General features: G+C 44.6%; 2 protein-coding genes across 3 annotated transcripts in view; both read right to left on the bottom strand.

Annotated features, from left to right (window-relative positions):
- The window catches only part of LOC311102146 (PTB-containing, cubilin and LRP1-interacting protein-like), a 31,981-nt gene extending 20,541 nt beyond the window's left edge, over positions 1–11,440 (bottom strand). The window contains exons 1-2 of one of the 2 annotated variants that reach the window (XR_014609974.1): positions 11,306–11,440; positions 2,766–2,912 (exon numbers count right to left, since the gene is read on the bottom strand). Coding sequence is in view for 1 of the 2 variants with exons in the window: in XM_084143379.1 (XP_083999505.1) it covers positions 2,766–2,912; positions 11,306–11,335 (177 nt within the window). In the remaining variant the exon portion in view is untranslated. The remainder of the gene's footprint in view (positions 1–2,765; positions 2,913–11,305) is intronic. The other variant, XM_084143379.1, reaches the window with a different exon arrangement.
- Positions 11,441–13,329: 1,889 nt separating this feature from the next.
- The window catches only part of LOC311102145 (delta and Notch-like epidermal growth factor-related receptor), a 75,513-nt gene continuing 63,414 nt past the window's right edge, over positions 13,330–25,428 (bottom strand). Inside the window, exons 8-13 of the mRNA XM_084143378.1 lie at positions 20,274–20,504; positions 17,877–17,999; positions 16,563–16,676; positions 16,185–16,316; positions 15,253–15,499; positions 13,330–14,678 (exon numbers count right to left, since the gene is read on the bottom strand). Coding sequence (XP_083999504.1) covers positions 14,567–14,678; positions 15,253–15,499; positions 16,185–16,316; positions 16,563–16,676; positions 17,877–17,999; positions 20,274–20,504 — 959 coding nt within the window. The 3' untranslated portion in view covers positions 13,330–14,566. The remainder of the gene's footprint in view (positions 14,679–15,252; positions 15,500–16,184; positions 16,317–16,562; positions 16,677–17,876; positions 18,000–20,273; positions 20,505–25,428) is intronic.

The raw sequence follows: 25,428 nt of genomic DNA, 5'->3' as shown, positions 1-25,428 counted from the left end.
TGTGTGTGTGTGTGTGCAGATTGAGATGTTACTAGTTCACACTGGATAGAGAGGTCCACTGAGGAGCTTGCACTAATCAGCTTCAACCTCACAGTTCAGCAGAGGACAGATGTCTTGGAAAAATACAGCCATGCACAAGCCTGGCACCGCAACACAAGCTAGAGACCAAAACCCCAATCAGTGTATGCGTCGCATATGGCACCCTGTTCTCTTTATAGTGCACTATTTCTGACCAGAGCCTAAAAAGTAGTGCAGAGGGGAGAACAAGTATTTGATACACTGCCGATTTTGCAGGTTTTCCTACTTACAAAGCATGTAGAGGTCTGTAATTTTTATCATAGGTACACTTCAGAAAATCATATTGTATGATTTTTAAGTAATTAATTTGCATTTTATTGCATGACATAAGTATTTGATACATCAGAAAAGCAGAACATAATATTTGGTACATAAACCTTTGTTTGCAATTACAGAGATCATACGTTTCCTGTAGGTCTTGACCAGGTTTGCACACACTGCTGCAGGGATTTTGGCCCACTCCTCCATACAGACCTTCTCCAGATCCTTCAGGTTTCGGGGCTGTCGCTGGGCAATACAGACTTTCAGCTCCCTCCAAAGATTTTCTATTGGATTCAGGTCTGGAGACTGGCTAGGCCATTCCAGGACCTTGAGATGCTTCTTACGGAGCCACTCCTTAGTTGCCCTGGCTTTGTGTTTCGGGTCGTTGTCATGCTGGAAGGCCCAGCCACGACCCATCTTCAATGCTCTTACTGAGGGAAGGAGGTTGTTGGCCAAGATCTCGCGATACATGGCCCCATCCATCCTCCCCTCAAAACGGTGCAGTCGTCCTGTCCCCTTTGCAGAAAAGCATCCCCAAAGAATGATGTTTCCACCTCCATGCTTCACGGTTGGGATGGTGTTCTTGGGGTTGTACTCATCCTTCTTCTTCCTCCAAACACGGCGAGTGGAGTTTAGACCAAAAAGCTCTATTTTTGTCTCATCAGACCACATTACCTTCTCCCGTTCCTCCTCTGGATCATCCAGATGGTCATTGGCAATCTTCAGACGGGCCTGGACATGCGCTGGCTTGAGCAGGGGGACCTTGCGTGTGCTGCAGGATTTTAATCCATGACGGCGTAGTGTGTTACTAATGGTTTTCTTTGAGACTGTGGTCCCAGCTCTCTTCATTGACCAGGTCCTGCCGTGTAGTTCTGGGCTGATCCCTCACCTTCCTCATGATCATTGATGCCGCACGAGGTGAGATCTTGCATGGAGTCCCAGACCGAGGGTGATTGAAGAAGTTCAAGATGACGGTCAATTTTCTAATAATTGTGCCAACAGTTGTTGCCTTCTCACCAAGCTGCTTGCCTATTGTCCTGTAGCCCATCCCAGCCTTGTGCAGGTCTACAATTTTATCCCTGATGTCCTTACACAACTCTCTGGTCTTGGCCATTGTGGAGAGGTTGGAGTCTGTTTGATTGAGTGTGTGGACAGGTGTCTTTTATACAGGTAACGAGTTCAAACAGGTGCAGTTAATACAGGTAATGAGTGGAGAACAGGAGGGCTTCTTAATGAAAAACTAACAGGTCTGTGAGAGACGGACTGGTTGGTAGGTGATCAAATACTTATGTCATGCAATAAAATGCAAATTAATTACTTAAAAATCATACAATGTGATTTTCTGGATTTTTGTTTTAGATTCCGTCTCTCACAGTTGAAGTGTACCTATGATAAAAATTACAGACCTCTGCATGCTTTGAAAGTAGGAAAACCTGCAAAATCGGCAGTGTATCAAATACTTGTTCTCCCCACTGTAGGTGCAATTTGGGTTGGAGACTGTCAGTTTCCCATTGGCTGTGCTGAGCACCAGACCCAAAGACCAAAAGCCCCACTGTTCCCTTCTCTTCTGTCCTGCCAGAGGGTTATAAAGGATGGCCGGGTTGGATTTCAGCACAACAGAGATCAGCACCTCTGCACTAAATAGTGTCTGCTCTTCTAATCAGTCAGTCATGTGATCTGCATGTGCACCCCTCTTAAAAGGTACAACCTGACCTGTTCTTTCTACTAGCACATAGCATAGCCGGTCACTCAAATAGAATAGAGCTTTATTGTCCATTGTGAAACGTCAAGTTGTCTTTTGGCTGTCTGTGTTTTTTGTGTTGTGATTGAATGTGTTAGATGATCAGTGAGCCAGTGGTTTGGTGTGTGTTTATATTCAAAGCCTTGTCCAAATGAGCTGATTTGAAAGCCTTAACAAGCCTGCCAAACATCTCCCACCATCTCACCCACACATGCACACACACACACACACACACACACACACACACACACACACACACACACACACACAACTGGAAGTTGCCTTAGTTACAGCCAACATAACACCCTGCGCCCCTAATCCAGTCTCCTGGGTTCCCCCCTGCTGGTACACACACACACACACACCAGGAAGTGTTGTCTGTAATAATAGAACATGTGCCTCTCCTGCTTTTTCAACCTGCATGCCTCTTTCTGTTTGTTTTAGGTTGAACACAGAGAATAGACTTTGACTCAGGCAGCTCGCAGGATAAAGATCTAAATTAGACAGTTATCACAGCTAAGCAAACACATACACACAACATTTATAGAAGACACGTGCCCATAACACACACCTACGATACGTGCCAGGATTACGGTTCTAACACAAGCCCATTGTTCTCACCAGTGATACACACCAATGAAACACACATAACCATGTGTGTGTGTGTATGTATGTGTGTGTGTACCTTGTAGCCGTTATGGGTGCTTTTCTTCATGAGTGGCGTGGTAGAGCACAACTCGATGGCCTCCGGCTCGTGGAATATCACCGTGGGCAACGGCTCCTTCCTCAGTGTCAGCACATTCAGCTTGGTCTTCAGCATCGTCTGGAAGTGCTGAGGGAGATAACGTCAGGGTCAATCAATCAACCAATCAATCATCCAATCAAGAAATCAACCAATAAATCAATCAATATGCCCATCCATCCACCCACCCATCTATCTATCCAGCCATCCTTCCATCCATCCTTCCACCCACCCACCCATCTATCCATTAATCCACCCATCCATCCATCCACCCACGCACCCATCCATCCATCCTTACATTCATCTATTCATCCATTCATCCTTTCACCCACCCATCCATTTATCCATCCATCCATCCATCCTTCCAACCACCCACCCAACCATCCATCTATCTATCCATCCTTGTTGTTGTAATAGTACATTATACTCATGATACTAATATAATGTTATTGATAAAATGTTGGATTAGTTGGCCCCATTCTTATTTCCCACATTCCTAGTACTTTCCATTCTGCTGAAGTTGTGCGAATCATGATTTAATTAGCCTGCTCGGTTTTGTTTAGGCTTTTTCAAGGAAACCCAGAAATTCCACAATCCCATTCCCTGCCTCTGTGGGCGGGAGACCAGAGGGAACATGTGGTTCTGGTCGGCCTTACAAAACCCCAGATTCCAGTTTTGGACGAAGCGGCGTGGCTCTCATCTCCTGTTCTGACGGACACTTCACACGTAGAGAGAGAGAGAGAGAGAGTGGGGGGGGGGGGGGGGGGGAGAGAGCGAGAGCGAGAGCGAGAGAGAGAGAGAGAGAGAGAGAGAAGGTACCTCATCTGCTGTCCACATTTCAGCTGAAGAACAGGAGAAGAGGGACTGTCACCCCAAACCAGAGTAAAGCCACTGTGACTGCCCATCTAAAACCAAGCACCGGAAGTGCCACAGTCACTACCCATCTTCCCTAATTACACCACTACATCGCCATCATACAACCCAAACTCCACCTTGTGGGAGAGGAGAGGAGAGGAGGTTTGACAGAGACGAGACAAGGAGGAAAGACGATGAGGAGAGAAAAACAGGAGAAAAGAAGAAGAGAGTAAAAGAGAAGAGGAGGAGAGGCAGTTTTGAAACTAAAGCCACGTGTGTAAACGCTCGCTGACCTCCGCGTCAGCACTTTATGGCTTCCTGACAGTGCTCCACATTCCTGTGGTCAGCCCGGATCGGAGGGTGGGGGGCTCACACAGGCACTGCGCAGAATAAAACTGGAATTCTATTCATAATATTTAGAGTTTATTTTCATTCTTTTATTTTTCCTCTGGATAAAAAAAAAGTGTCATCTTTCTCTCTCTCTCTCTCTCTCTCTCTCACTCTCTCTCACTCTCTCTCACTGTCTCTTTCTCAGTGTCTCTCTCTCTCTCTCTCTCCCTCCCTCCCTCCCTCCCTCCCTCCCTCCCTCCCTCCCTCACAGCAGGCTCGGTCTGTACAGTCTGGTCCTCACCTAGCCCATTCACTGACATCTTTAGATGAATTTCATACTCTAATGCCACATTCTCAGTAACAGCCCAAGACATTTCACACATGAGCGAGGGATGTGACTTTTCCCAAATAACTTTTGGCTGAATGTTATGGATTGGGAGAGAGCATTTGAAAATAGAGTAGACATTTTACACTGTTTGGAAGTGACCATTCTGGTGTGAGAGAAGGGGGATTATATAGCTCTGTGGGAGATGAGAGGAGACACAGTACAAGGATTTTTGTAGCTCAGTTGGTAGAGCATGGCGCTTGCAACGCCAGGGTTGTGGGTTCGTTTCCCACGGGGGGCCAGTATGAAAAATGTATGCAATCACTAACTGTAAGTCGCTCTGGATAAGAGTGTCTGCTAAATGACTAAAAATGTAAAATGTAACAATGTTCTGCCATTGAAATGGCTTTACTAAGCGTTTTTTTCATTTAGCCTAAGTCCAAATAGTAAAAAAAAAAAAAAAAAAAACTGGACCTGGACCTGCTTGACACACTGAGTTCTTGAGAAAAGTAATACTAACGCACTCACTAACAGACCAAAGTAGTACCATAACTTTACAGCATGTACACACAGGCACACAGTTCCCTTTTTAGTCCTTCTCTGACAAAATTACATTGACAAACACTAAACAGTGTTCAGGTTGGCCTAGATTGCCTCTGGAGTGTGTGTGTGTGTATGTGTGTGTGTTTGCACGTGTGTCAACTATGATATGTGTCTGTGCTCACAAGCGTGTGCACGTACATGTGTGTGTGTCGACCGCGTGATTGTGTGTGTTTAGTTTGCAGGTAATAGATGTACCATCTTCCAGCCATCAGGGAGCATTCAAATCAAATCAAATCAAATTTTATTGGTCACATGCGCCGAATACAACAGGTGCAGACATTACAGTGAAATGCTTACTTACAGCCCTTAACCAACAGTGCATTTATTTTAAACAAAAAAAGTAAAAATAAAACAACAACAAAAAAAAAGTGTTGAGAAAAAAAAGAGCAGAAGTAAAATAAAGTGACAGTAGGGAGGCTATATATACAGGGGGGTACCGTTGCAGAGTCAATGTGCGGGGGCACCGGCTAGTTTAGGTAGTTGAGGTAATATGTACATGTGGGTAGAGTTAAAGTGACTATGCATAAATACTTAACAGAGTAGCAGCAGCGTAAAAAGGATGGGGTGGGGGGGCAGTGCAAATAGTCCGGGTAGCCATGATTAGCTGTTCAGGAGTCTTATGGCTTGGGGGTAGAAGCTGTTGAGAAGTCTTTTGGACCTAGACTTGGCACTCCGGTACCGCTTGCCGTGCGGTAGCAGAGAGAACAGTCTATGACTAGGGTGGCTGGAGTCTTTGACAATTTTGAGGGCCTTCCTCTGACACCGCCTGGTATAGAGGTCCTGGATGGCAGGAAGCTTTGCCCCAGTGATGTACTGGGCCGTACGCACTACCCTCTGTAGTGCCTTGCGGTCGGAGGCCAAGCAGTTGCCATACCAGGCGGTGATGCAACCAGTCAGGATGCTCTCGATGGTGCAGCTGTAGAATTTTTTGAGGATCTGAGAACCCATGCCAAATCTTTTTAGTCTCCTGAGGGGGAATAGGCTTTGTCGTGCCCTCTTCACGACTGTCTTGGTGTGTTTGGACCATGATAGTTCGTTGGTGACGAACTATCAAATAATTCTATTTTGTTTGTTTTTACTCCTGAACTTCCTCTACCCTCAACCTCTCCGATCATTTTCATGATGTCCATCCGGTTTGCTTCTATATGCCATATCTTTCTAACTGTGCTCTTTCACAAAAGCTCTCAACCTATAACCTATAACCTGTGTTGGTGTGCTTGGACCATGTTAGTTTGTTGGTGATGTGGACACCAAGGAACTTGAAGCTCTCAACCTGTTCCACTACAGCCCCGTCGATGAGAATGGGGGCGTGCTCAGTCCTCTTTTTTTTCCTGTAGTCCACAATCATCTCCTTTGTCTTGGTCACGTTGAGGGAGAGGTTGTTGTCCTGGCACCACACGGCCAGATCTCTGACCTCCTCCCTATAGGCTGTCTCATCGTTGTCGGTGATCAGGCCTACCACTGTTGTGTCGTCGGCAAACTTAATGATGGTGTTGGAGTCGTGCCTGGCCATGCAGTCATGGGTGAACAGAGAGTACAGGAGGGGACTGAGCACGCACCCCTGAGGGGCCCCCGTGTTGAGGATCAGTGTGGCAGATGTGTTGTTACCTACCCTTACCACCTGGGGGCGGCCCGTCAGGAAGTCCAGGATCCAGTTGCAGAGGGAGGTGTTTAGTCCCAGGATCCTTAGCTTAGTGATGAGCTTAGAGGGCACTATGGTGTTGAATGCTGAGCTGTAGTCAATGAATAGCATTCTCACGTAGGTGTTCCTCTTGTCCAGGTGGGAAAGGGCAGTGTGGAGTGCAATAGAGATTGCATCATCTGTGGATCTGTTGGGGCGGTATGCAAATTGGAGTGGGTCTAGGGTTTCTGGGATAATGCTGTTGATGTGAGCCATGACCAGCCTTTCAAAGCACTTCATGGCTACAGACGTCAGTGCTACGGGTCGGTAGTCATTTAGGCAGGTTATCTTAGAGTCCTTGGGCACGGGGACTATGGTGGTCTGCTTGAAACATGTTGGTATTACAGACTCAGTCAGGGACATGTTGAAAATGTCAGTGAAGACACTTGCCAGTTGGTCAGCACATGCTCGGAGTACACGTCCTGGTAATCCGTCTGGAGTAGACAGGCTCTCAGGTCAATCATAGCATAAGCCACAGTACAACAACCCACTGACACGGCAGAGACACTGAGTTCAGGGGTTATACATAGGCTTGGGCAGTATACTGTACACCGGGGTATTTGGAAACAGCCACGGGATGGTTTTTCAATGCCGTCAATACCGTTAAAACTATTTATTTGAAGTGTTTTAGCTACTTTTTAAGTAAATACCTGCAGACAACTTGTGCAATACGTTAGGAGATAAAGAAGATCGTGTTCTTCATTTCACCTGTCACATAATTTTTCATTATGAAGTTTACCGGTAGTCCCCAGTAACATTGTGTTTGTTTACAAGTGCACAACAATGAGAGACTGGAGCCTTGTGAGTCACTCACTGTTGTGCAGCACACGCCAGGTGATCTAGTTACAGTATTGAATTCACAACTAAATGTTTGCCAGCTAGATACCTTATAACTATTAAGTTAAATGTCTAAAATGAGCTAAATATTCTGCAGTTGTCCATTTTGTTTACTAATTTAGTAGCTAGTTAGCTATCTAGCTAAGTGTATAGCTTCTTGCAAAATCAAGCTTCGCTTGGTAACAGCAGAGAATCCCCTCCTGGATCAAGAGCCTTACTGTTTAATATTAGTTTTGTGCGTGCAGCAAACTGTGAGTAACATTCTTGAGTTACTTGTATAACTTTATGAGCTGGGATGTCTGTCCTGCAAATAGTTTAGGTCAGAGACTGTATAAAATGTTCACAATGAGCTCGTTAGCATTTAGTTAGCATTCGTTATAGGATTTTACATGTACTTGTTAGCATTGCTAAGCTTCAGATCTCAGAGGCTCAGTGGGGTTTTTAAATAGCGGCCCTTGTGTTCAGTGCCTGTATTACCTCCTGTGGTCCACATATAGCATTCAATGGAACTGACCCCAAGACTTCCCACTGGACACACACACGAAGATTCACAGACACACACACACACCCAGTCTGAAGATGAAAGAGCAGAGTGGAGCACACTAACAGATGTTTGACTGTTCTCACTCACTCACTCCCTCACTCCCTCACTCCCTCCCTCCCTCCCGCCCGCCCGCCCTCTGGCCAGACGCTCACATAAACCAACATCAGCCTTGGCCCCTCAATTCACTCTGACACACACACACACCCTCAACTCACTACGACACACACACAGACATTTACTCCATCTGCGGTCTGACCGAGGCATTAAAAACACAGCTGGAGCAGCGGAGGACAGGTAGTCAGGAAGCCACCCACACCCATCCAGTGGTTAGCTCCCAAACCACAAGTGGGACCCCTCTCCCTCTCCCCCAGCATGGTATGAGCCAGCCGTATCACCCTGGTCCTGTCAGACTGTGTTAACGGCCTCCACCTCTGATCCTGGACCAGTTTATGAGTGGAACCACCACGTTTCACAAGCGTCTGAGAGGGCTAAATCCAGAGAGGACTGTGGGAGGTCCTGCGCCCTGATTGGTGGCTTGGTTCTTTGGGAGGTGGGCTGTCGTCACTCTAATTGGTGGGTCAACGGTGTTGTGGGAGGTGGACATAAGGTGGAGGTATGTGTGTGTGTGTGTGTGTGTGTGTGTGTGTGTGTGTCTGCGTGCGTGTGTACGTGCATGAGCACAGACCGGCACGGCAATATTGTGAAATCGGTTGAAAATCGCTGAGCGATGCCAGGGAGAGAGGGGGCTCTTGAAACTGATTCATCAGGGGGACGTGTTAGGAGAGGAATGGGAAGACAGGGGAAGAGAAGAAGAGGAAGTAGACAATGCTGCATGATACATCCTGTGTTGCAACATAGAAGTCTAACATTGGACACAAATATGTCTCAAAATGGGAAATGAAAGCTGTTGGTACCACGGAGACCATTTTGTTGACACAAACACAATGTCATGTTGTTTATGTTTCCGTCATCCCTCTCTCCATCTGACACATACAGCAGATTCTTAATACCAGCCTGAAAGGGTGTCTGCTCTAACATTGGCTCATATCTCTTCTTCCTGCTTTAACATGAGACCAGAAAATGCAGCAAGACACTGCACGTTACCATGGCAACAGAAGAGAGAAGAAAGAAAAGGAAGGAGGATACCATGGTAACGACGAGCAAAACAGCCAAATACAACATTCTCAGATATATAGGATACATGACACAACTCTACAAGAACAGGATTGTTCCAGAACAGGGATAAAGGACAACAGCGTAGTCAAAGTGGCTACAGCAACTGATCAGTGAGGCAGCGAGCCATCGAGCGTCACCATGGCAACAGTACAGTGGTGAGTCGCTGAGAGAACCAAAAATGGACGTCACTTTAACGGTGAGAAACTATTGTAACTAGGCCTCCTTTTTACCAGAACCTTCATTCTTACTGGGTCTATTCATATCATTCAGATACGGAACTAAACGACAACTAAGCATCGTTAGGGGCACAGGGTCACATGACAAGGGGCATTAGTGCGCAGGCAGCTGGGCAGCGAGCTGGAACAGCCCCATTACCATGTGATAAATGACTCTCCCTCTGAACCATACGTCATCTCAGCACTTTCCCCAGGGACATGATTGATCACATGGCCGCGGTATGGAGAGCTGAGGCCCGCCACTCTGTGCTCAGTAATCTGGGACAGGCTCCATCAGTCAACCCAACATATGGAGTATGGAGATCAGCACCAGAACACATGCAGGCCAGGCCACGTTGTTAGTACCACTAGGTTGTAATGAACAGATCAGGGGAGGCCAGACTGAATCTGAGAACCAACCTGAGTCTCCAAAAATATATTTTGAGAAATGCTTAAATAGGCACTTTGGTCACATTACGCCGGCATTATGTGACCAAAAGATTAAGGGGGTGAGCACTTGGAAGGCCCCTTTGAAAATGAATGATTAATGTACAGACTCTTAAAATCAATGAAGGCAAACATAACTGTGCAGAAGTATGGAGGTTATGTGTATAGGTCCTTATGGATTTCAGAACATGTGATAGGAATAAATTGGTCCTTTCTGGTCAGGTGGCTTGTGTATGGTGTAATTACTCAATAATTACAATGTAATAAACATTCACCACTTAAAGTGGTAGTATTTCACGGTGTGCAGTTGTAAAATATGTAGATAGTATCGCTTAAAACTATTTACCCAAGTTTACTACGAGATTCAATCTTCTTGATGCCTGGGCAAGCAGTGTGAGAGGGATTTGGCAAAGTAGTCGACCTGACATCTGGATAGCATTACAGGAGACGTGAAGCTAGCCCCCGCGCCCCTGGAGATCAAAATACGTGTCATTAACAATTTTTTCACCACTTCCAAACAGGTGAGAGAATCAGTGTTAATTACTTGAACTGTAAGTGATTAATGACAGCTCGGTTTGCTGTAATTTCATTGTGGCTATGTGGGACTAGACTATATGGCAGGGTTCCCCGACTGGCGACCTGCGGGCTGAATATGGCCTGCGGGTGATTTTATTTGCCACCCCCCCCCAAGTTTTATTTTTTATTTAAGACTTATGTTAAGACAGTAAAAACACCAGCAAATCAGGTCCAAGTGATTTAATTTGGGAAATCTGTTCCAAAGTATTCCCACGGATTATAGAGAGATAAATGTGATGGTATACAAATGTAAGCAAGGTTTGAAATGGTTGTTTCAGTCAAATATTATATCTATTTGGGCTTCTTGCAGTCAATTTGCAGTCTACGAATTATTTGTAATTATGTTCTGGCCCCCTAACCATCTGCTCAAGGTGATCCCTGCTATAGGGTGATCCATGGCCTCTGCAACATTACTCAAACTAAAAAACAGCTTGACAGACATTGGGTCCAGCAAGTAGATGTTACACAATATAGCAAATTCTCAAAATGGTTTATTATGATGAAAAGGCCATATTCCAGCAGAGTTCCAGGAGTCTGATAACCCTATAGCTTATACTGTAACCTAGACTTGCATAACGTGTATGAACGCGATGCAATGTAGCCTATAACTAGTTGGGTAATGGGGCAACTCGGGGGAGGGAGGAGGCAACACGAAAGGGAGAGAGGGTTTGAATTAAGAAAAACGTGCAATGATAGGACTGAAACACACAAAACATACGGGGAAGCCTTTGTGTTTCGCATCTGATTTTAAAAAAAACACAAACAAAAAAAAAAAACATCAAAGCACAGAGACCAGGTTAATATGCACGATGGGTTGTCATACCGTTTAACATCAGACAGACAGACACACATCCCTTAAATATGCGCTGGTCAGGAATACTAATCAAACCATACCTGCAAGCGCTCTGTCGCTGGCTGCCACATTTTAGTAGAATCAAAGTTTTCCGTCACTTCTGCAGCTGGTTGTTCTCTGTGTAGTCCAGCTCACATCTGCTCGTTCTCGGCGTTTGCTTCTCCTCTTCTGCAATCTGGAGAAAACAGACAGTGAATTCCAATGGAGCGTGATGAAGCTCCGCCTGCGATAAGTTCCGAGACTGGTCTGCAGGGGGAGGTAGCGAGAGCAGCAAGGAAGGACAGGACAGGGGGCCTATAGTCAGCCAGAGAACCCTTTTTTATAGACACACAAACTTCCCTGCTGGAATGTCGCAAAATAATTCCATTGACTGCATATTAAAGGCTCACATAAAAATATTGCCATTATTTTGGTCAGTGTTACTCCATAGCTTGGTTTACTAATTGCTGTGTCGTGTTATGGTTTGCCCAAACGGTCATGGTTTTGATGCACTTCTAAAAACCCTGTTTTAACAACAGACACATTCCAGCCTTCTGGCTCCAGTGAAGTGGCTCCGTCAGATCTGGCCATGACTCAGTTTATAGGAGCTGTACCCACCAATGGAACCCTACAGAGGCCAAACAGTGCCCCGTGACCCTGGAGGTCATGGAAAGGGGAAAAGGGGAAAGGGGATGAGGTCAACGAAGGCCCCCCACTCAGACTGCAGTGTAGGGTGAAACTCATCAATAACCCCTGGCTCCTCTCAGCTCCACACAGTGTGCGTGTGTGTGTGTGTGTGTGTGTGTGTGTGTGTGCGTGCATGCGTGTGGCTCTGTGTGTTTGTGTGTGTGTGTCCGTGCATGTATATGTGAGTGGCTCTGGGTGTGTTTGTGTGTGTGTCCATGCGCACACATGTATGTGTGTGTGGGTGTGTGTGTTTGTAGGGGCGGTGAGTGACGAGACGACGCCACAGCCAGCCTGTATTTACAGATGTTTACTCTGGGAACATCTGGATCAAGCAGGAGGTCACCAAGGCCGCACACAGGGCTAACAACACTCCTTATATGGGTATTTCCCACTGCCATGTTGTCTGGGGCAACTGGGCATGGAGAGACATGAAGGGACTGTCTATTGGTGGAAACATGTTGCTCATTTTCCTATGGTAGTGGGTGCTGAGTCTATGGACACTCCTCATTCTGAAAACTGGCTGGCCAGTGTTGTTGAGGTCATATAGTGTCTGTTGTGTTTAGCATGTATTTTGGTGGCTTGATGGTAGATAACGCCAGTGCTTACAAAACCTCAGGTGTTTTCCTGTTTTTCCTTCAATTGATAAGTTTGATAAGATTCTCAGGAGTTGTAAAATGCACAATATTGATATGATAGAATTTTGAGTTGGTTTTCAAAGCACTAGTCTAAGTGAGGCGAGGTCTTAGTCTTTCACTTAGTCTTGTGCTTTGTCCAAAAATAGTACTTAGTCTTGTGCTTTGTCCAAAAAGAGTACTTAGTATTGTGCTTTGGAGGTTATCCAAACCCACTTCTCATGTCAAGTCGTGATAAATAATCTTTGTGACTTCAGTATCATTTTCCCATTTCAAAAGTATTGAAATCTAATTACTGAGGTTTTTGTCACAATACTCAAGAGACGCTTCTGGAGCTGGATTGGACATGTTCTAAGAAGAAATGCAGATTCCATTCCATGGTTAGCTGTCCATTGGACTCTAGAAGGCAGACAGCAGAAAGGGAGGCCCAAGACAACACGGAGAACAATGAAGAGTGAAGACTGAGAACCAGCAACACCAGTAGAGCAGGAGCACAGGGGAAAAGATGGCCAAAGACCACAGAAAGTGGAGATCCTTTGTTGCTGCCCAATGCTCCAGCCGGCGTAACGGGATGAGTGAGTCAATGAGCTGAGGTTTTACATATTAAATGCATGTTTATACACGTGAATTACAATGACCAAGTCTTGTCATAGTACATTTCCATTGAGTCAACAGAATCCTGTGAGTCAAATGTTTTCTTAGACACAAATAGACCTCTGGTGTACTAATAAGAACAAACACCACGGAACTCACACGAGACACCAGCTGGGTTTGTGGTCACTTAAACCTTTATTGTTACATCATTGAACATAGATAATAATCATGTGGTTTTCTCTTTTTTTTAAAAGACAATGACCCTAGTAGGCAAAACATCAGTCAAGTGGAGAGCTCACTCGGTGTTCCGGGTGGGTGGAGATTTCACTAAAGAACCAATGGAATGGTCTAAAATGTACTGCCCATCCGGCGCCCCAAAACGAATGCACCCAGGGGTTGACCCTGAGTGGAACAACACAACCGCACACAGACAGAGAGAGACACCTATACCTGGGACACATAAGCACATATATTACTGGAGCAGACCCACCAGCAGACCCCCACCTGTCAATCATCCACACAAGACCCGCTCACCCCACCTGTCAGTCATCCACATAAGACCCGCCCACTGGCTACTCCGACCACTCCTGCGGAAAAACACTGTCCTCATTTAGGGAATACAATTATTACTCCTCCTTTATTTGTACAGAACTTGCATGTAAATAACAAAAATATGACAACCAATGTTTAAAAAAAACCTGTTTTAAAGCTTCCCCCATAGTGGTTTTATACATCTCTTCTACCTCTACCACACGTTGTTGCCTGAAGAAGGAGACGATTTTGGCACAAATCTGGCAAAGATACAGTAAATCAACCACAATGTACTGAGGGTTTCAAAATTATGCAGAAACCATTGAATCTACCCATGCACCAAGTAAGGTAACCTACTGCAGATTTTTAATATAGAAAGATATATATATCGTACTGCACTATAACAAGTGCGCCTATTTCTACCACACCTGTAAGAACTCCTATCAGCAGCCTCTGCTGAATCTACACTTTAAACTGAGCTCATGGGTTGGTGGGGGATGTCAGGAACCGCCCCCTCTAGGACCCCAATGGCATCCTGGGTAATGTAGTCACATTCTACTGGAGAGAAGAAGCAAACAACATGGCAATATCACCCAACACCTACTAAAATAATGCAAGGTATGCTCTTATGCTACAGTAGCTTTATGGATATTCCAACAGTAAAATAGATGTATCAAATTCCAGATTTGTATTTTTCTTCCCACAGAACTATTGTTATTTTTATTTTTTAAATGTATTTGTATCTAAAGAAATACTAAATCGTTTGCATTAACTGAGTTTGTGTGTATTGGTGCACGTCTGAACATGTGCAGTTAGTTCTATGTGTGAACAGGTTATGAGTGATACTGTGTGTGGGTGGGTGTGTTGCTGCTGTGTTTTCTACAAATCTTTTGTTTTGATCAGAGTGACCAGTGGCTTGTCGTCAGGGCTGTAGTCCTCGTAGGTGATGGGTGTGGCGTCGTACATGGCCGGCCTGGGCTTCTTCCCAAATCTGAGAGATGAGAAGAAAACACATAAATGGAACATCACTTCAGGTAGGACAGCTAGCTACATGCAAGACAGTTCCTAATGTTTCAAGTGTAGAGTTGCTAGGTTGAGAACTAAATACAGGTGACAGTTGAGTGTAGTGTTATAAAGGAGATGTTACATGTTACAAACAGAGTAATATGAATATGGTGTTGTAAGAGAGGTATTACACATTTACCCACAGTGTATTACAGGTGAGTATACCCTAGTGCTGGCAACCTTCCCAGTTTGGCCTGAAATCTACCGGAATGGGCCTTTATCTCATGTTTGTTCTAGTGTTACATTGTTATTGATTATTGCATTGTTGGGTTTTGAGTTTGCAAGAAAGGCATTTCACTGTACTTGACATTAAAAACGTGAATCTTGAATGGGCCTTTATCTCCCGGTAAACAGTAAAGCTATAACAGGAGGTGTTTCTAATGTCTGAATCAAATTAATACATTATATATTAACAATGTTGGGGCACTTGTATACTCATAGTTAGCAAGCCTAGTCTACCCTGAGGTGTGACTAGTTCAAAGAGCTTTGTGCCGTCTCACCTGGCGTGGCGGATGGAGGCGATGGCGTTGCTGAACTCGCTGTCGATGCTGCGGCAGTTGTAAAACTCCTGATAGGCATGGCGAGACGAGCCCTGGTACTCGATGCGGCTGATGCGGCAGATGCCCACGATGAGGATGATGAGCATGAGGACGAAGGCCACACACAGGGCGCCGATGATGATGTAGAGGGAGTGACGCGGCATGTTGGTCAGGGTGTCCTCGGGGTGGGCCGTCTTCCACTGCAAGTCTGAGAGAGAGAGAGAGAGAGAGAGAGAGAGAGAGAGAGAGAGAGAGAGAGAGAGAGAGAGATAGAGAGAGAGAGAGAGAGAGAGAGAGAGAGACAGAGACAGAGACAGAGAGAGACAGAGAGGGAGGGAGGGAGAGGGAGGGAGAAAGAGAGAGAGAGAGAGAGAGAGAGAGAGAGAGAGAGAGAGACAGAGAGGGAGAAGAGAGAGAGAGAGAGAGAGAGAGAGAGAGAGAGAGAGAGACAGACAGACAGACAGACAGACAGACAGACAGACAGACAGACAGACAGACAGACAGACAGACAGACAGACAGACAGACAGACAGACAGACAGACAGACAGACAGACAGACAGACAGACAGACAGACAGACAGACAGACAGACAGACAGACAGACAGAGAGAGAGAGAGAGACAGAGACAGAGACAGAGAGGGAGAGGGAGAAAGAGCGAGAGAGAGAGAGAGAGAGAGAGAGAGAGAGAGAGAGACAGTGAGAGAGAGACAGTGAGAGAGAGAGAGAGAGACAGTGAGAGAGAGAGAGAGAGAGAGAGAGAGAGAGAGAGAGAGAGAGAGGGAGACAGACAGACAGACAGACAGACTGTTATGAATAACCTAAGAAAGGCATGTACATGTAATCATATTTCATAATTTACTCCCTCAACAAGGGGATTCTGGGTAATGTACTTACGTATCTCACAGCTGGCCCCTACCCAGCCTGGGGGGCAGTGGCAGGTGTAGGCATTTGATTGGTCGATGCAGGTTCCTCCGTGATGACAGGGATTGCTCTCACACTCGTTGACATCAACCTCACAGTCTTCCCCTGAGATAACCGATAGTTATAACCGATTATGTTTAACTGGAACAGCAGGTACAGGTATACTTTCAAACGGTTCAGAGGGGCTTTGCTCCCTAGTCAGAACAGCCTACTCCCACCTGTGCCCCCAAGGCCTACTATGATAGACTGGGTGACAGACATGTGTACTCTCACACACACACACACACACACACGCATGCACACATGCATGCACACACAAAACACACACACACACAGAGTTTAAATGCTCACCCAGGTAACCAGGTGGGCAGACACAGGTGGCATTGAGGCCCACACTCTCACAGTGTCCTCCGTTCTGACAGTGAGCCTTCAGACAAGGATCCCTGTAGAGCTCACAATGTCTGCCTGCACGGGCACACACACATATGGCCCATTAATGACACTCACACAGTACTCTCTACAGACCTGGGTTCAAACACCATTGGAAATATTTCAAACCCTTTAAGCATTTGCTTTAGCCTGTCTGGAGTGCCAGGGGGGCTGTGTTTGCACTTTTAGGACTTTTGTATTGGCTCATTGCAACAGACAAGCACATTAAAGCACAGCATAAGTATCTGAAACGATTACAAATAGTATTTGAACCCAGGTCTGCTCTACATATGACAGTTTACACCAAGACAGCACACTATCTCGCAATATATAACACAAACACATACTGTTGACAACATACAATCACTTATATGGATACATTTATAAAAAAACAGGCTGTATAAACTCATCGAATTAGCATACAGTGAGGGAAAAAAGTATTTGATCCCCTGCTGATTTTGTACGTTTGCCCACTGACAAAGAAATGATCAGTCTATAATTTTAATGGTAGGTTTATTTGAACAGTGAGAGACAGAATAACAACAAAAAAATCCAGAAAAATGCATGTCAAAAATGTTATAAATTGATTTGCATTTTAATGAGGGAAATAAGTATTTGACCCCTCTGCAAAACATGACTTAGTACTTGGTGGCAAAACCCTTGTTGGCAATCACAGAGGTCAGACGTTTCTTGTAGTTGGCCACCAGGTTTGCACACATCTCAGGAGGGATTTTGTCCCACTCCTCTTTGCAGATCTTCTCCAAGTCATTAAGGTTTCGAGGCTGACGTTTGGCAACTCGAAACTTCAGCTCCCTCCACAGATTTTCTATGGGATTAAGGTCTGGAGACTGGCTAGGCCACTCCAGGACCTTAATGTGCTTCTTCTTGAGCCACTCCTTTGTTGCCTTGGCCGTGTGTTTTGGGCCATTGTCATGCTGGAATACCCATCCACGACCCATTTTCAATGCCCTGGCTGAGGGAAGGAGGTTCTCACCCAAGATTTGACAGTACATGGCGCCGTCCATCGTCCCTTTAATCCCTCACTGTACATATTGCAGTACCAGCATCATCACACAAGCCCACCCCAGGATAACATATACTTAAAACTGTCCACATTGAGTTGTCAGTCACATTGGATTGAAATCAACACACACACACACACACACGCACGCACACACACACACACACACACACACACACACACACACACACACACACACACACACACACACCTACCTTCATACTGGGGAGTGCAGGCACATTCGTAAGCGTTGATGAGGTCTCTGCAGGTAGCGTAGTTCTGGCAGGGGGCTGACAGACACTCATTGTATTCTTCCTCACAGTACAGACCATGGTAACCTGGGAGACACACACACACACACCACACACACACATAAAGTCACACTGTCTTTGATCATAATATTAGATGACAGTTCAAGTAATGATTACGTTTAGATATCACTAACGAGAAGATCATGGTGATACACTTCTCAGCACATATCATATTTTTTATGAGATGTTTTTAAAGGGTGAGTTAAAAGTAGTTGAATGTGCCTTTATTTCTATATAGATATTATCACTTAGATCGATCAAGTCAATGCATTTGTTTGCCTACATGACTATGGCAAAACCTTGTGGATGTTACATCCACAGACATCCTATTAAATTAATGATAGATGTAATTCTATGGTTAGCCATGATTCAGCCATGACTGTTAGTGAAGTCTATTAAATGCAGTACACTCCAGTTCCCACTGGGTGGCAGGTTTGCACTGGGACTGAGAACTGTGGGTCTTGGTGTTTTTACCAATGAAAGAGAAGCAGTATAAGCCCAAGGTCAGAACACAGCGATTGACAGAATCACAGAGTTGATGTAGGACATTGTGTTCTTTCTTCAGAGTATACAAGCAGAAGCTACCATACTGAGTATAGACATGTCGGTATGTGTAATGCGTGTGTGAGTGTGTGTCTGGCTGTCTGCTGGTGAGTGCATGTGTTTGTCGTTTACCATGAGAGGAAACATTTACATACAAAGTAAGCCTTGATAAATCCCAGAGGTTCTCATAAAAAGCCAGTGAAATGTCAAGTGCCTTTCCCAGACTCCCTGACCCATTTCCTCTGGCTAGTCTGACTCTCCTCTGTCTGATATGAATACAGGGAGCCTGGGATCCACTAGAGTATATATCAGATCCCTCACAGCCCCCTCTCCTCGTAGAAGATGCAGACACCAGCTGGCATATTGATGAACAGGAGAAAACGTCAATTATTTCCTTAAACGAGTCTGATTGCGAATGACCAATGACATCATTCCCGTTAGATGAGGGCTGTCTGGATGGAGATGTGTGACTGGACGGCATCATCTGCCCAACTTGTGTAGTCAGACAACGGCTGCAGACAGACAATGGTCTGGAAGGAAGCGCAAAGCAACTGTCTCACCTAATAAAAAGAGATCCTAATAAAATTCAATCACCATGGCAACCAGATTACAGAGGAGGGGGAGAGGGAAATGAGGTGAGGAAAGAGAGATAAAGAGAGAGAAGAGAGGAGGACAGAGAGAGAGGGACAGAAAGCCAAAGAGAGGAAGAGATTAAGAGCAATGGAGAATAACAGAGAATAGGTTAGAGTGAAAGGTGAAAATAGATATTATGCGTGAATATACTGTACCAATGCAAGGTCTGAGGTTGTTTCTATGAGAGAACAAATAACATAATGCAATGTTATGAGACAAGAATATACTAATAAGAGTATGAACACAGTGAGAAGTACCTGGCTACAGAGGACAATAGAGGACAGTCTGAATCGATAGTGTGATTACCAAAGGAACTATTTTAAGTGAAGTGATCTAAAATGGTGGAATTGGGTTGTTTCTGTAAAAACAAAAAAACAGCCATTACTAATTTAGAGTGTATCTCACTCCCCATCCAACCTAAGATTGCAAATTAAATCAAAATGAAAACTGAAAGACAGAAAGATATATAAAGGGAACTCTAGGAAAAACTGATAAGGAGGAGGAGCAGCCTGTCACACTGTTGATGCTTCTACTGATAGGGTCGTTCTCCTGCAGTCACACCCATACCTGGGTTCAAATACTATTTGAAATCTTTCCAAATATTACTTTTTGTTTTAGCCTGCCTGGAGTGCCAAATGGGCAGGGTTTGCAATTTTGTGACTATTCTATTGGTTCCCTTGTACCAGGCAAGCTCAATCAAGCCCAGCTAAAGTAATTGAAATGATTTCAATTCATTGCTGAATAAGGGATAAGGATTTGTTATCATTCCATACCATTAATCTGAGCATGGAGCCATAAAAACCAGTGGCATGATCAATTAGCATGCATGACATGTCAGTCATGGGCATCGTATTACCCACTGTGTGTCTGCATCAATGATATCACTGGGGTGGGTTGGGGAATGATGAGTAGTAACAATGCTAATTTATGATGCTGTATATTATATGTGGCAGGTTCACTGTAATATCTGATTGATTGTGGGAGAATCAATCTGTTAGCTAGTCTTACAGCTTATCTATAGTGTGGGTAATGGGAGGTTGATCAGATGGAGAGTACCCCCCATACTAACACACACACGCACACACACACACACACACACACATATACAAACACAGGAGAGCTCACCTGGGACACACAGACACCTGTAGCTGGTGCCCACACTGCGGCAGATCCCGTGGGCACAGGGGTTGAGGGCACAGAAGTCCACCAGCTGAGCACAGGTCGGGCCAGTGAAGCCGGCGGCACAGCTGCACCCGAAGCCCAGGCCGGGACCCTGGGGGAAGCAGCTCCCGTTGTTGTGGCAGGGGCTGGAGGCACATGGGTCCACCCTCTGTTCACACATGCTGCCCTGATACCCTGAGAGAGATGAAGGGAGAAAAGGGAGAGAGAGAGAGAGAGAGAGAGAGAGAGAGAGAGAGAGAGAGAGAGAGAGAGAGAGAGAGAGAGAGGGGTTGGGGAGCATCTGGTCTGGTGGCAGGAATGCTGTGGGGGTCTGGGGGTGTGAAGGACCGCATTGTGGGTGTTGAGGTGGCACTGTGGACTCACTGGGATGCAGCCTACAGCGTCTGTTTTGTCTACACAAACCCGCCCCCCGCCCCCCGTCCCCCGCCCCCCGTCCCCCGCCCACACCCAAACACATACAAACAAACAGGCATTGTTCTTCAACACAAGCCAGCCAGCACATACTTAAAGACAAGCACGGTACTTTTGCGACTAGTAAGTATTTTTTAAACCTCCTGCATTGGGCTGGATGTTTCAATGTGTAGTTCATACATGCATCATCTAAAAGAAAGAAAGCAAGAAAGCACTCTGTCTGAGACCAACACAGAAACCCACCGACTCCAGCAGATTATTCCTCCCTCTCTGCAGTGACAGTGAGATAATAAATGTCCATCAGTCTGGGTGATATAAAGTCCTCCCTGCATCTGGATAAATGAATCAGCAGACCCTGAAAGCCTCTCTTCATTAGCCCGGTGAAATACACATTGATACGTAATCAACATGCTCACACACTCACGCACACACACACACAGTCCCTTGTCAATAACACACAGTCAGTCTCCTCTCTGCGCTACCATGGCGATGATCCTGATAAAAACAGCTTGTGATGGAACCATTCTCCTAAAGAGAGGGAGGGAGGACAGAGGGGAGGGTGGAGAGAGGGGAGGAGGGAAGAGGCAAGGGGGGCACCTTGAGAGTGGCAGAGATAGAGGCAGCGATTGCAGAAGGTGTGACAAAGTGGAGGTGGAGGGTGACCTCAATTTATTATCAGTCTTTCTCATAAGATCAACAGGATGTAGGAGGCTAGTGGGAGTGGAGAAGCCAGGTCAAACCAGATAGACTGCAGTATTAGACGTTTGTCCAGGTCCCCAGGACGTCGGGAGATGCCTTCAATACTGGTCACTAGGGGCAACGTGAGCGCCTATTTCCATCGAGTAGGCTCACGGCTTGCTAGGGCGTTGTGGATGGGGATAGAGGAAGGGCTTAAAGGTCCCGAACAAAAAGGTCACAAATAAAATAGCCTATTGAGTGACTAAAATATCACCCATAATATTTTGGGGGGATAGAAATGCTTTTTCTCTCATGGCTAACAACCAGAAAGTTTGAAAATACACCCTGAGTGGGCAGGGAGCTTATATTCATGAGCTTGCCTTGACTGACAGCTCTTTGAAACACCTGTGTCAAGAAATGTGGATGCAGTGAGCAGTTTTGCAGTAAAATCATCTCAAGCTAATTTGATGATACTCAAAGAAAGTCAAACAACATTGAAATTGCATCACTAGCTAGGTTTCCATCTAATTGGCGACAAATTATCATGCGAATATTCCAAAATATGCAAATGTTTCACCAGTTGTGTGTCACCACCAAACAAAAATCAGTATGTGATGACATAGTGCACACAAAAATACATGTTTCACTTAAGTTTTCATGTACCGAATCAAAATCTAGAGTTCAATGTGTTTCCATCGCATTTTTACGGTTCTCTACCGATAGTTTTGTCAGAAGAACTGTTGCTTTGGTCTTGGCACCTGCGCTCTAGCCAACAGCTCGTAGATACATTGCGGGTAGGCTGTGCGAGTAGGCTAGTCTACATGATGAGATTATTATGGATAAGAGCGAGAATATTTTTATTTGTCAAATGGCAGTCAAGCATCGATCATCATGTCACCAGAATAAGACCCTCGATACTTATTGGAAAGGAGCATCAAGATCACCATGCACTTTCACCACCCTGTGAAGTTCATCATAACTTATTTCATGTGTAGCCTAATAAACTGCAGGGTTTCCGAGTCGTAGTGGGAGGACCACACACCATATCATTGCGTGACTCTAAGTTTACTTAGATATGATGGTTATTATATCAATGTTTGCACATAAAGGCGTTTCCACCACCATTTCTCGCATAATTAATTTTACAGACACAAAAAGATCCCACCATGTCGAACAAACAAATGATCTTTCTGCATTTATAGAATTGTACCAAAACTTCCTGTTTCCATCACAGCTGTCATTATTTTTTTACTCGCATAAAAACTGTGGATGGAAACATGGTTAATTAAGTAAATGTTTTTCTCCCGTTTGGCATGTCTCTTGTGATGTGGTTCACCGCAGCACTGACGGATGTGTTGGCATGCACTCTAAAAATGAAGGGTTCAACAAGGGTTCTTCTAAGATCCTCAAAGTTCTTCGAAGAACCTTAGGGTTCTTGGCACTGAAAATTGCACTCAAAAGGTTCTTCCAAGAACCCCATAGGAGGTGGGGTTCATTGAAGAACCTCCTAAGTTGGTGGGGGTTCTTGCAGGAACCTAACTGCCCAACTGAAACATTTGGATTTGAATTTGAAAGGACAGCAGGTGCAGGCACTTAACTGAACAATTTAAATATCTCCTCAATTTAAGGTAAGGTTTGTCCCTTGTATGATCTAAATTTATATTGTTTTCTGATGACATTATCCATCTTTTCATATTTGTGCAAATCTTTCTAAAACAGAAATTGGACAGAATTCAATGGATATCAATCAACAAAGAAGTAAGAATATGTATGCTATAAGAATATGTTGAAGGCTAGCTGTATTGGGTACAGATGACTGAACTGCTCACTTTTGTGTATGTGTCTGCAGGTATACAGACGAGGAGGCATACAAAGGTATGTCAGTTGGTATTAGTATGTTATGCAGATCAGATTTACCATCCTCCTCTCTTACCGCTACAATGAATATCCCACAGGCCTCTACATTATGGACAAGGTATGTGTATGAAAACCATTATTAAAACCATTTTTTTCATTCACATTTACCACAAAAACCAAGGTATGAATACTGTCGTGTGAATGTTTTGTTAATCATCTTAATAACTGCTATTTTTTGGATGTACAGACTTCACCCTCCCTACACCTCTGAGGAATATAACAGGAAACTTGCTCGATCACCATGCACTGCCAAATCATCCTGGCTATGGATACAGAGAACATCAACACATTAACATCAACATGCCAGAGGATATATCAATTGGACTTGGGGCTCTGCTGGGAGCAGTGGCGGTTTTACACGGAGGCCGGGGGAGGCCCGTGCCTCCCTGGAAATGTCCCTGGCCACCCCTGTGGCCCCCCCGTGCTGACCAAATAAAAAATTATGAATTTATAACTATTTTACACGCGAGCGCCAAAAGCGGAACTAATGCAACGCTCTACACGGCAACGTTCTACACGGGTAAATTAGAGTGGCGCACCGTTTTGCCAGACAGCACAACCGCCGTATCCTGTTGCTGTAGTGTATCTATATGATATATACGCTAGTAGCGTATGAGTGCCGCTGTGAGGAAAAAGAGATATAATGAACAATAAAACAACAAGCTTGAGCTTCTTAAGACACGGTGGGTTTATCTGTTCTCAATACCACCGGTAAAATGAATGGAGTTAGTCTGGTGTCCACATGAAGTTACGTGTGTAGACAAAGAGTCTGGTGTCCATATGAAGTTACATGTGTAGACAGAGACAGTCTGGTGTCCATATGAAGTTACATGTGTAGACAGAGACAGTCTGGTGCCCATATGAAGTTAAATGTGTAAACAAAGACAGTCTGGTGTCCATATGAAGTTACATGTGTAGACAGAGACAGTCTGGTGCCCATATGAAGTTAAATGTGTAAACAAAGACAGTCTGGTGTCCATATGAAGTTACATGTGTAGACAGAGACAGTCTGGTGTCCACATGAAGTTACATGTGTCTACTTAGATGAACCCACCGTGTCTTAAGAAGCTGAAGCTTGTTTTATTTTTCATTTTACATCATCTATCTTTTTTTCCTCACAGTACCAGTAGTTCCACACACTACTAGAGTGTATGTATGTATGTATATATATCCCACCAATCCTCTCTCAAGAGGTTTTCAAAAAGGGGCAAACTCATGTCTCAAGACCTGCTTCTGTTGGTTCCCCTCTCCTGCCTGTAACTTTCCATCCACATCCCCAAAGTTTTGTGGCCCATTATGACATCACTCCATTAAGTGATTGCTGCATGTACTGCTCTAAGGAAACACTTCTCTCTCTCTCTCTCTCTCTCTCTCTCTCTCTCTCTCTCGATAGATAGAGTTTATGATTTTATTATTTTGAATTATCTCTGCCAAACATCTATGTACTACAAATCTTCAAGCTCCACAGATGTTTTATGGCATCCACTAAACCTCTTTAGATATTTGTAAATTATACAGTGTGATACCTTTCAACAAAAGTTTATTTTATTTTTTACCAACTATGATTTTTCCTTTTGAAAACAAGCAAAGCAAGAAAAAAAAGATACAAAATCACTCCAATCATTGCACACTTGTGTCGTTCAGACTTTGCAGGTCCAGCTTTGACATGATGATCTAACTAACACTAATATTGTAACTAATATTGTAACTGAAATATGTATGATCCTATGATGAGCGATTGCTTACTTCCCTTTCACTCTTAAAAAATTACTGAAAAAAAATGTGTATAAAAAGGTATATGTAGTATATGTTTGTTTAGTGAGCATTCATGCTGTCATTTTTTCCTAATGTGAACTATGGTGGAAATGTGCTGTCCTAAATGGACTTGCCCATATATGTTGTAAAGCCTTTTTTTGTACACCTGCTCATCAACTGACAGTGAAGTACACAAAGACACAGACACACACACACACACACACACAGACACCTGTAATATTCTTGTTTTCATGTTGTTGCTGATATCCATCAGTGTTGTTCATATTGCTACATTGTGTTGACATGATTGTTGCTTTTAAACGAATGTTAACTTAAT

Source organism: Coregonus lavaretus (genome assembly GCF_964263955.1).
Source record: "Coregonus lavaretus genome assembly, chromosome: 26".
NCBI lineage: Eukaryota > Metazoa > Chordata > Actinopteri > Salmoniformes > Salmonidae > Coregonus > Coregonus lavaretus.
This window is presented reverse-complemented; position numbering and strand designations above follow the sequence as displayed.